Source organism: Chionomys nivalis, chromosome 13, assembly GCF_950005125.1.
Source record: "Chionomys nivalis chromosome 13, mChiNiv1.1, whole genome shotgun sequence".
In the NCBI taxonomy this organism is placed as follows: domain Eukaryota; kingdom Metazoa; phylum Chordata; class Mammalia; order Rodentia; family Cricetidae; genus Chionomys; species Chionomys nivalis.
In genome coordinates this window covers 70642340-70654411 of record NC_080098.1, presented here as the reverse complement: position 1 = coordinate 70654411, position 12072 = coordinate 70642340, and the positions used below count along the sequence as shown (strand labels likewise).

The 12072-nt window shown below is 48.1% G+C and overlaps 1 protein-coding gene across 2 annotated transcripts in view; it reads left to right on the top strand.

Moving 5' to 3' along the window:
- Window positions 1-12072, top strand: part of Trpc7 (transient receptor potential cation channel subfamily C member 7) — a 118854-nt gene that overhangs the window by 60764 nt on the left and 46018 nt on the right. Inside the window, exon 4 of one of the 2 annotated variants that reach the window (XM_057787630.1) lies at window positions 5710-5874. The exons of the other annotated variant lie outside the window; for it this stretch is intronic. Within the exon in view, the coding sequence (XP_057643613.1) occupies window positions 5710-5874 (165 nt within the window). The remainder of the gene's footprint in view (window positions 1-5709; window positions 5875-12072) is intronic. 2 annotated transcript variants of the gene reach the window in all.

The following is a 12072-nucleotide window of genomic DNA, read 5'->3' as shown; positions in this document are numbered from 1 at the left end:
ACCCATGCAACACATCTTTATATAATTAAATAAATACAACATAAACAAATGTAACACACCTTTACACAGTTAAAGTAATAAATGAATGTAATGCATCCTTACCTAGTAAAAGTAATATCCCACAACACCTACCTAAATGGGTGAGATAAAATATTTATGGAAGTAAACAGTCCTTAGAGATACCCATCTCCCCTGATGCCTGGAATCTGCACACTTAGCCACACTCTTGTGCAGGGTGAGTGCGGATGGAGTCAAAGGACCTAGATTCTGGCTGGATTCCGGAGCATGGGGTCCTCAAGATACTAGGTTTGAGAAAGACAGAGGCTTTCTCGAGAAAGACAGAGAAAGTGAGAGAGAAAGGGGGATCCATGAAAAATGGTGTTAAGGGTGTCCATGATGAGCGGTCTGAAGGCAGCCTGCTTCCCCACTGAGTCCTACTGTACCTCTAGTCACTGAAGTGGGAAAGGTCAGTTGAATGAACAAACAAATGAACAAACCAGCAAACCAAAATAGTGAATTAAGGGCCCTTGCATCTCTCTCTTTCCCTCACAACATTCATGATTCAAGAGTGTAACCAAATTTTCTTCCAGGTTGGAAGGAAGCAACGTTGCTGCCACTAAGCCCAGCACTGCACATGTCCCAAGTGGAAAGCATCTGCCATCCACACCGAGAGCAGAGCTCGGTGGCTGGTGCCAAGTCTGTCTTCTCTGTTTCCAGAACAGACTCTTGTGATTAAGTGCTGCGAAAAGGGATGTATTAAAGTGGGGGCTTGGGTGGCATATCTGTATGAGACAAGGGCTGAATTCCTAGATTCTCCTCCAGCTCACTGCAGCAGACACCAGGCAGGCACCGTGGCAGGCGCTGCCACATCTCATTACTGTGTAGGTGAGGCCTAGGATCAGAGAGAAAACCCAGCCCTAGGGTGTGGAAAGCACACAGCTTTGCGGCAACCTTGTCTCCTTCCCTGGAACACGTGGACTTTTAGGTGGGAAGGAGTGGGGTGTGAAGAGGAGGAGGAAGGAGCAGTGACTTACAGTCAGAGGGCTTTGCGACCTGTGGCAGTAATACCTATGTGCCCTAAAGTAGACTCTGGGACCTCCTGCCTGCCCCAGCAGGGAGCCGCTCACTCATAAGCTCCACTTTCAGGGGAGAGTAACAGGATGACAGAGGAGGGAGGGCCTAATGTTCCCATTTAGGTTACATGGGCTGCATGCATTAACGCCTCAAGAAAATGTCTACTTAGACCAAATTAGAAGTCAGAGATAAGGACAGGATACAGAAAGGACAGAAGTATTGGGGGAGGGACAGAGACACTGTGTAGTTGGTTTTTTTTCTACTCTTTGGGGGCCCACCACCCAGCTCCCAAATACACAGAGACTTACTTATGAATGCCTGGCCTTAGCTTGGCTTGTTTCTAGCCAGCTTTTCTAACTTATTATCCCATTTCTCTTTAACTATGTTTTGCTTCTACACTTTTTGCCTTTCTCTATTCTACATATCTTTCTTTCCTTCTTACTCTGTGGCTGGTTTTGTGGCTGGGTGGCTGGGTGGCTGGCCCCTGGTGCCCTTCTCTCCTTCTCCTTTTCTTGCTCCTCCTACTTCTCCTGAGCCCAGATTTCTTTTCCTATTTATTCTCTTCCAAGGTAGCCCCCACCTATCACCTCTCTTCTGCCTAGCTATGGGCTATCAGCTCTTAGTCAGACCAGTCAGATGTTTTAGGCAGACAAAGCAACACAGCTTTACAGAGTTAAGCAAATGCAACATAAAAGGAAGTAACACATCTTTGCACCATTAAACAAATATTCTACAGCAGAAACAAATGTAACACATCTTAAACTAATATTCCACATCACCACTGGCTTGTCTTGATTTACTGCATTATAAAGCAACACTACAGAGTGTTTCCAGTACTCATCCCATGGCGAGCCCCACGTGAGAGAACACAGCAAAGATGGAAAGAGCCGAGACCAACCCACTGGCAGGTATCTGGCCAGACTCAGAGCCCCAGTAGTCCAGCCACAAGCCCTCATTTCCCACCCATCACCAGGAATGCCTCGGGACTTGTCCGGGCCTTTTATCTGGGCTGTGGGAGTCGATAGCTCAGAATACAGTCCCTGAGTATTTAATAGGTAGTTGAGGGATTCTTGCAAATCTTCTTCAACTATTATTGTTAAACATTGGCCATTTCCTTACAGGTGAATTGAAAGAAAGGAGAAAGAGTGACGGGAAGGATTTTCCTTTGAGGTGTGAAAGAAAAGAACCCACAGACTAATTAGAAGCAAAGGGCAGGCCAAGGTTTAGCAGACATGCCAGGAGTCCCTGCTAACACGAACAAGCCTCACAGCCTCAGCAGGCCAGCTGTACCTGAGGGGAACTCATTTGAACGAGGCTTTAGCAGAAAGTGGTTTTGGATGCGAACATTCCATTAACCATGACTGTGGTGCTGGCGGGCGGCCAGGATAATGGGCTTGGGATGGATCAGAGAACTAGAACCAAGCACACTTGGTCTTTCGTGCCCTTGGGGTCCTACTTCTCAGGCAGGTGAATCCCGGTCCGTCGTCAGAAGAATTTGGTCTCAGTGTCACAGGCTGCCTCTCCTGGTGGTCTGCCTTCTCTCAGCTGCAGCACCCACTCTCTGCAGAGCTTCATCCAATTACAGATCTGGCTGGGTGTCTCTTCTCCCACAAAGCCGCTTGGCCTCACGTAAACCCACCTTAAACACTCAACTCCAGCTCATGACAGACTCGGCATTCACCCAAAAAGTCAAGGCAATCATATCAGTTCTTCCCCATGCTCCAGGCCAGAGTGATGGGGGCAGGAATGGCTCAGGCAACGCTCTAAGCACAATGTGCCTTTTGCTCATGCCGTCCTCTGTAAGTTAGATAACAAAGAAAGCAAGCCCAAACCTACACCCATCTCCTGAGTTCCATCCTATTCTAGTTGTGGGCTTCTCCACCGTGCCTCCTCTGACCTTGCTTCTGAAGCTCTTCTTCCTGCTTTTGTTTTGTGGTTTTGTACCCTCGCATAGAGTTCCTTTGTGTTCCCATGGTTGACTTCTTTTCTTACTCTTAACCTCCTTGGAACAGGGGTGATATTTTCCTGTGCTGTAGATTAACAGAAGGAAAATTCTGTGATACACACTGAATTATCTGTCACCAAGTTATCTTCCGAGGCCTGCCATGAATATAGAAAAGTGCCCACAGACAGGCAGGCGAGCATCAATTTGGCTTCAGCTATTAGCTGCTGTCAACTTCCCGGGAGCGGATTATAAAGTCTATCTAGAAATAAATAGCAAACTGGAAGCTAGGTTGCTTTATTGTGGGGAAATGAATGTGCCTATGAGAATCAGCCAAGGTTTGGTCAAGGGCAGACAGGCTCGGGTCAAGGGCAGACAGGCTCGGGTCAAGGGCAGACAGGCTCCCAAGGGCCACCTTCTCTTAGTTGTCTTGCTGTCGGGTGAGCAGGAGAACATGGGGGTAGATGGCTCACACTTATTCTCTCAGAACCCTACTGCTCAGTCACAGAAGTCATGGAGCAGGATCTCCCCAGAGAGGCTAATGTGAGCATGGTGAGAGACTTCCAGGGCAGCCACAGTGTAGAGAGTGCCACAGGGGAGTCACGTGACCTTCCTCTACTCTCTTATGGGCGTAAGACCCACACTCTGTTAGGACTGCGTCTCCAGAACAGGACCATTTGAGCGCCCAGCAAAGGCAGAGTCCTGGAAATGACTGTCCCTGTGTTTACCCAGCATTCTGCTCTTGATCCATGTTAGGACTAGACCCGGAGAATTCCAGTAGCAACTACATGATTTCCTGTCGCTTGCTCCACTTCTCTGGGAGGCAAGGGGCCAGGGTATCAGAGCAGTGGTATCTCCCTCAGTCTCGGAGAACCTTGAAGGGGAGACCACAATGGCCGCTGTGAATCTGATAATGCAACAAGAAGCCTCGCTGCATTTAATACTCGGGTAGCAGTATCATGGGGGTCAAACAGCCACGGCCAGCATCCACTGCATTTAATACTCAGGTAGCAGTACCATGGGGTCAAACAGCCATAGCCAGCATCCTTACAGATGGTCTTTTGAGACTGTAAGTTCCCAAAGATGGAGACATATGCACACTGCCATCTGCACTGAGAATTTCCAACAGCTCCATTTACGTTGTTCTGAGAATGAAGAGGGAATGCCTTGTGTTTCTCAGTCATTGTGCATGCTCGTTCCCCAACACCCAGCGAGGCCAATGGGAGGGAACGGGGTCCATCACGCTCGGGCTAAGCAGTGGGGAAGCTTGTAAAGGGTGCCCAGTCTGTCTTCTCTCTCATGGGACTCCTCAGCCGGGCCACCGGATGGGCCTGCCAACAGCGAACAATGCCTTCTGTCTTCCACGGAGAAAAACAACAAGTACACCAAATTTTCTCAAAGTTTTTAGCTTAAATACTGCTTACTATAAGTTTCCTTTGCCAGGACCCAGGGTCAGCTCAACAGATGGCCAGGAAGCAACAACTGTCCACAGGAAAAGATGATTTTAGGAACAGCAACTCAGTCAATGTGCTAGATGGAGCACAATAAGGAAGACTGTCTACAAAGACACATCTTTGCACATCTAAGCATAGCTCAGGAGAGCCCCAGACAGGGACAAACACCACCACGGCCCTATTGGCATATCTTTACTCTTCCTGTCTTTCTCCTTTAACTGGTTTGTTTGGAGAACAAGTTTACACAGTAAGAGCACTGTCCACGTGACCCCAGTTATAAGGAACTGCCTGCTCTGTGGGGTGTCCGTGTGACCCCAGTTATAAGGAACTGCCTGCTAGGTGTCCACATGACCCCAGTTATAAGGAACCACCCACTAAGTGCATCCTTGCCTCTCAGCAGAGCCCCAAATACCTGAGGGACAAAACTTGAGGGGCCATAGTCCAATAGTTGTACCAAAGTGGTGATAAAATGGCCACTAGAGGTTCATTTATAACTTAACCATTGGAACCAACAGTTCCAGAAGGAGGTGAGTGACAACCCCAAAGGAAGGCCCTACATGGAGGCACACTGTGTCAGTATCCCAGCACAGAAGCACACCACAGGCCACTCCCAGCACCGGATCAGTGAGGAAGCTCTGTAGAGTTCTCCCAAGGTTTCTGGAGATGCTGTGAACATTTTCCTCAGCTGCACAGAAAACATAATCCCTAACTTAATCCCCAAGACAGTGTGATAAACCCTGCTTTGCCTGTGAGAATATTGAGGTTAAGTAGCTTGTCCAGGGGCACCTAGCTAACAAATGGTAAAGTACAATTCAAAGCGGAAATCCTTACTCCCAAACCTATTAGTGATTTACGCTGTGTAGCTTGGTCCTGAGCTCTGTGCAGAGATAAGTCTCTCTGATCAGACGACCAGCCTGAACGAGAGACAAACATTCACCGTCTCTCTGATCAGACGACCAGCCTGGACTAGAGACAAACATTCACCCCAAAGCTGCCCTTTCCTAAGTCTGAGACTTCTTCAGGCCCCTGGTTGAAGCAAGAGTTCAGTCTTTCTGAGGAGGCTCTGGCCTTGGCCTCAGCACCCCCAGGTCAGAAGCCCTGCCCACGCCCGCGCCCTCCCTCCGGTGCTTGCCATGGCTTCCCCGGCTCCAATGTTCCTCCTGGGTTGTGTACTGTTCAAGTGCTATGACGCCATTTTCCTGTTCGCATTTTGTTTTTGTTTTTGTTTTGTTTTTACAGTTCGTTGCTCACCCTAACTGTCAGCAGCAATTGCTTACCATGTGGTATGAAAATCTCTCAGGCTTACGTCAACAGTCTATCGCTGTGAAATTCCTGGCTGTCTTTGGAGTCTCCATAGGCCTCCCTTTTCTCGCCATAGCCTATTGGATTGCTCCGTGCAGCAAGGTACAAACTGCTTAAGGTGTGCATGTCGTTTGCAGTTATTTCTTCTCTTTTCTTAGCGCTTCCTTCAAGTCAGCGGAAGAACTCTTCCTGTGTTGTTCAAGTATTAAGTTGGAGCTGGAGCTGGGGGAAGCACTTGCCTAGAGCACATAGGCTTGGGGTTTGAGCCCCAGTACCACAAAGATGAAAAGGAAAGAAGGAAGAGAGGACAGGAGGGAGGAGGAAGAGGGAGAGAAGCCCTGATAGACCAAGAAAAAGTAGATCCACAAAAAGAGAAAAAGGATCTCAAAATCTGTCTTTAATTATCAGTTTTTAGAGAGAAAGGCAGACTCGAGAGATAGCTCAGTGGTTAAGAATCCTGGCTGCCCTTCTAAAGGTCAGAAGTTCGATTCCTAGAGAGAAAGGCAGGCGAGAGATGGGCTGTTATGACCTGCAGGGCATCGCTGAATGAATAAGCAGCAGGACAGAGAGTCAAGTCCCGTCCCTCGACATCTGCACAGCACGCTGAGCGTGTGCTCCAGCGCACAGCACACCGTCATCACGGTACAGCCATTGCTCTCTGAGGACTTCCTCTGTTATACGTTCTTCTTGGGATAGTTCGTTTTACTCCCTGATTGCATTAGAACACATGAGCTTCAGGAAGCAGTTCAGAAATGAGAGAGACCCAGAGGGCTGAGGGCTGAGCACAGCTCATGCCAGGCCCTGCAGACTCACTGCAACGTCCCTCAGCCTCCATCAAGACGTTCTGGTCCACATGGCCAATGAAATGGAGTGCAAGAAGAAATGGGAGGAGCATCTAGAAAGTGTGGGACTGAATTTTTGCCTAGGGAGGAATATCAGAAAGGCAGAGGTGAGAAGAGGAATGGCCAAACAGGTTCTCTGACGCCTGTGCTGCTGTGGGCTCCACCTTCCTCATGGCCCAGACATTAGGACCAGAAAGCACCCATACCCCAGCTCCAGGAAGAGTTTGTGCCCCAAACACCAAATCTAAGAAGCCTTGAAACATGCCCCATGGGGTTAAGATTGTCTTCAAGGCTCTCAAACTACATTTTTCTAGGGACACATTTTGAAAGGCATTGAGCTCAGGTGACCCACACTCAGTGGAGAAGAACACGGGAGTCTACAGGGAGACTGCTCCACAGACAGCTTGAGCAGCTAACACAGTTAACACAGTGTTGCCACTGAGTTGACCCTCCTGTCAAGTCCACTAGTAGGACACTCGGGTCAGAATGGTGAGGCCAGGAATTCAGACTGATGCCCCCTCCCCCACCACCAAAGCAGCCAGGAAGGGAACTCAGTGCCTCGGTGTAGGTAAGCAGTCCTCGAGAAGGGGCAAGCTTCTTCTACAGACAGAAAACTCCAAGACTGAACTGTGTGTCCTAAACATTGAGAGTCCTGTTTCTATGGCAGCCTCATGTCATGGACTTCTAAGTCAAAATTCTCCAAACAATATATATGTAAGCAAGGTCAGGATTTTATTTGGTTTTGTTTTCTGTCCTTTTTTAAAATGTCGGAGAGTGGCTAGACCTGAACTGGAGTGTTGTGGGCCACAGGCTTCAGGCACATGTCTTCATGCTGTGTCTTGAAGCTGCAACCAAGCAGTCTGTAGTGGATTGAAACACCCCTGCTCAAACATACACACATGCACACACACACACACACACACACACACATGCATAGAACCTGTGTGGCCAGGAACATCTGCATTTACTCTCTTGGGTCTTCAAGCACACTCCTGAGAGTTCAGTCATTAAAATAACATGACTGAGGAACTGCTACCAGATCCCCCCACCCTAACAAAACTGACTGGGACAGCTTCCAGGAGCCCAGGGCTAGCGAACACCAGCAAACATCTGCACCTCTGTCTGCCTGGTGCTTGTGGAAGATCTAATTCTTCGTAAACTTGTGGTAGGTCTGAGAAGACTCGCAAATAACATATACACGTCCAAGCCCACCCCTGAAAAGGTCTATTTGTGGGGAGAGCATTCTGGGAGTCCCAGGCCCAGGAAACCCGGAAAGCTAGCACAGCATGGACATGAAAGGTAGAGCCACAGTCATCTTCTGAAACAGCACAGAGAAATTACTGCCGCAAGATCTAGCGCTTGACTGGGGCTTCCTTTTCTCTTCAAAAACTTGATTGACAGTTAGTGCTCCAAAATCTTTCACTAAGACCAAAGAAATAAAACACTAGTGACAAATATAAGCTGATCATGAAGCCACTTGTTCTTTCAGCACATTTACGGGACTCCACGTCTAGGTACCACTGGGCGGGGGTACAGTGGACACGTGACCGACAGGCCTGAGTCTGTCACACAGGGTGACTTTCGGTGGCATCACTCATTACAAGGCAAGAGTCCCTCATTAAAGCGTTTGTCAAGCTTGCTTTGAGGCAGCTAAGGGACAGATAAAAGAGTCAAGATATTTTTAGTCTTTCCTTCTACCACTTAGAAAAAAAATCTTTTCAAGTTTGGCAGAGATGTTGCTGGGAATTTCAGAGAGGTCAGATCTTGCATGTGACAAAGCCAGCCAGTTCTAAGGGCTCCTGATGCACAGAGTACCATGTCCTCTCAGGAGGAGGCACTGGGAGGAGTCTCATAGGCTGATCTTCCAGTGAGGTCACCGCCTTCACAGCTATTTCTGTAGTCTCATGAAAACACAATGTCATTCCAGGGATTCCATGTTCCAATGACATTATCACATGCCCAGATATTAGACCGCCATATTCATTTATAGATGGACTTGTAAAATGCCACTGCCAAACTTCATTAACTGGATCGTGTCCATCAGCATGTAGTGACTGCTAAGAGGCTTTGTTCCCAACCCAATGGTGCATTCTCTCCCTAGGGACAATCACCAACACTGAAGTTATCAGATCAGCCTGCTGAGATGGGCTCATTAATTTCCTATTCAACTCCTAAACCTGTCTTTTCTACTATTACATTTTAAGTTTTGGGGGTCCCTAAGAAAGAGAGTTAAATAAAGAGATGACACAGCCAGGTATATCAATGGCAGTTCAGTAAAGAGATGATGCAGCCAGGTGTATCAATAGCAGTTCATTCAGCTCGCTAATTTGTCACCTGACAAGTGACAGGCATGTGCAGGCGAAAGCGAGTGCAGACATGGGTAAGGGGAGGCTTTCCAGGATCGAGAAAAAATTAATAGAGACTTTGTTCATCATTCCTCACTGTCATCACCAGCACGGGTATGGCCAGGAAGGCCAGTGAGTTCCTGAAAATGTCGGCTTGAGTTCAGTCATTCTTAGCAAGGGCTCCTGTGCAAAGGGCCTTCGCTGTTGATTAACCAGTTTCCAGTCCTCTGCGAGTCCTAAGCTAGGCTGAATACCTGTTGAAACTTCAGGCAGCATCTCATCAGCAGGAAGGATCAGAGTCAGCACCAGGGCAGTGTGCGGGGAGGCACAAGTTCAGGTGAAGGAGAGCCGGGAGGAGCTGCTTCCTCTGTTACCATCACTGCTCAGTCAAAGTAGTCCCAGCAATCAGACCGGGAAAACTATAAACATTTCCCAGACCCAACCGGATGCCCTTGCAGTGTGCAGTCTAAAGTTTGCTGCACAGCTCCTGTTCAGAAGAATACCCAAGTGTTTGTAGGCACTCCCCTCCCCCGCCCCAACAGGCATCTAGGGAGGATAGGGCCGGTGAGTCAGCAGATCTGAAGGATCTTGGCTTTGCTGGACCAAGTTTGTGGTTAGAAGCAGGAGTCCCCACTCCACACTGCCCAGGCGTCAACCAGAAGAGAACAGACTCCCCCACATTCGTCTCTACTAGAAAGCAAGCCTCCCTCCGCTACAGAAAATCACACAGCAATTTTCTGTCACAGCAGTGAAGGAACATTTGTGTCAGCTGACCAGTGTTCCTCCTCCACTGCCAACACTTCTGCCACCAAGTCCCAAGAGGTAGGCCAGCGCAGGCACCCTGCTGGGACAGGACTGGGGCATGTCAGAGGCGAGTCACCCCACAGCAGACACACTCTGACCCCTGTACTGTCCCTTCTTACTTAGCTTTTACCATCATTTTTAACCCATGCCTCCCCACTAGGAAATCAGTGCCCTGAAGGGAAGGACCAACTCTTGGGGGCTGTTTTGTCTCTATCCCCTCTAGTGTCCACTCCAAACAGGTTCACAGCACACACGAAGACCCTGCGTGGGTCCTTCGTGAGCCATTGCAGACAAGCTCGTCAAGGCTCAGCCAAAGCAGGAGCGATGGTGCAGTGGGGCAAGCACTTGTTGCTATGGAGAGGACCGGGGTTCAGTTCCCAGCATCCGCATGGCAGCTCAGGTCCCAGGGGAGTCAACACAGTCTTCTGACCTCTGAGAGCACCGGGCTCCCATGATGCACAGACATACACATAGGCAAAAGGTCATCTGTATAGAATAAATAAATCTAAAGGACAGGCTCCAAAACCACAGAGAAACCCTGTCTCGAAAAAACCAAAAAAAAAAAAAAAAAAAAAAAAAAAAAGATATTTTTCTAAAAGAGTCAAGTTTCTTAGGCTTTGCACTGGGGGAGGGGGGGTGTTCCCTAGCCCTCAGTGCCCTAGGTCAAGAACTCTCTACTGAGGAGGTGCTATTTTGTGTCTGTTACATCAGTCATTGCTTACCCTAACCACAGGAAGATTTTATCTTTTCAATCCCATTTTATAGAAGAAACTGAGACACTAATCAATTTAATTGCCACAAATGCATGGCATTGCGATTGAAACTGAGAGTATACAGGTCAAGAGATTTGCCCATAGTCACTGCGATGGCCTCTGTACACACAGCTCCAGTGACAGCCGTGTGCCAACCCATGGTGCCTGTTGTACACATCTTAGTTGCTGGCTAAACTTGAAATAGACTTGACTCAGATATTTACAGCTGACTAAAATCTTCTAGAAAAAAGAAATCAACTACCACAGGCCAAATACCAGCTGTTCCCTTTCCCCTCATTAGAAATCCTACCGTAAAAGCCCCATCACCAAGAGTTTCGTCGGCCCCTAAACCAGGTGTGGCCTCCCACTGTAATATGAAAACACCCCAATTTCACACTCTAAAATGAATCTACTGCCGTAAAAGGAAGATACCTGAGACCTGGGTTAGGCTTTTTGTTTTTAGATTTTGTTGCTTTTAAATTGCTTTCACATGTGTTGATGTGTCTGTCCATGAGAATGACACCATGTGGGTACAGGTCCCCACAGAAGGCAGAAGAGGGTGCTGTTTCCCCAGGAGATGGGGTTGCAGGTTGTTTGTAAGCTGCCCAGATTCTTTTCTTTAAGAGAGTATCTCCTCCCAGGGCTAACCTGAAACTGCTCTCAAATTCATGATCATCCTGCCTCGTCCTCCCAAATCCCATCAGAGGCTCACAGTGATGGCTGTGCTCTCCGCTCACAGGGCCGAAGCAGTGGCTGAGCTGCTTCAACACCTTTTCAGACTGCAGGTAGGGTGGGCTGTGACCCACACCTTCCAAAGCCCCAGCAGCAGCTGTACCTTAACTCGGCTCTGACAATTACAGAGCTGGGAGATCTTACTAAGTGGGCTTTTGCCTTTTCTCGGCTCATCAAGTAGTCTTGTGGGAAGCAGTTCTTCCCCTGGGTAATCTGTTTCAGAAATTATCGTTATAGGTAAAACAGGAAATTTCAGTCACACACACAGCCACAAACATACACACAAACACTCAAACATAACATGCACACAAACACACACTTAAACACACAAACACACTCACACACACACACAAACACTCAAACACACATGCACACAAACACACACACTCTCTCTCTCTCTCTCTCACACACACACACACACACACACAAAAGCTGAGTGCAATGGGATAACCTTCTAATTGCAGTTCCTGAGACAGGAGACTGCCATGAGGTTGAGGCCAACCTGTCTCAAAAGAGAGAGTTGAGGGAGAGGAAGAAGCAGGGAAAGGAAAAAGAGGTGGGAGGAGGAGAGAGAGGATGAAGTAGGAGGAGGAAAAAGGGAAGAAAGAAGGAACAAGAGCCACTGAAGTGACTGGGTCTCATCTGTCAGCAGTTTACCCATAGGATGCTTTCAAGTTCAGAAGAACTATCAATTCCTAACCTCGCACTCCCTCCCTATTGACTACAAGTGAAAACTGAGACCAGGGTAGCCTTCCAAATCAGTGTGAGGCACTGTCAGAGGTTTTTTGTTGCATTTTGCAGGAAGCATAATCGTTTTTACAGGCT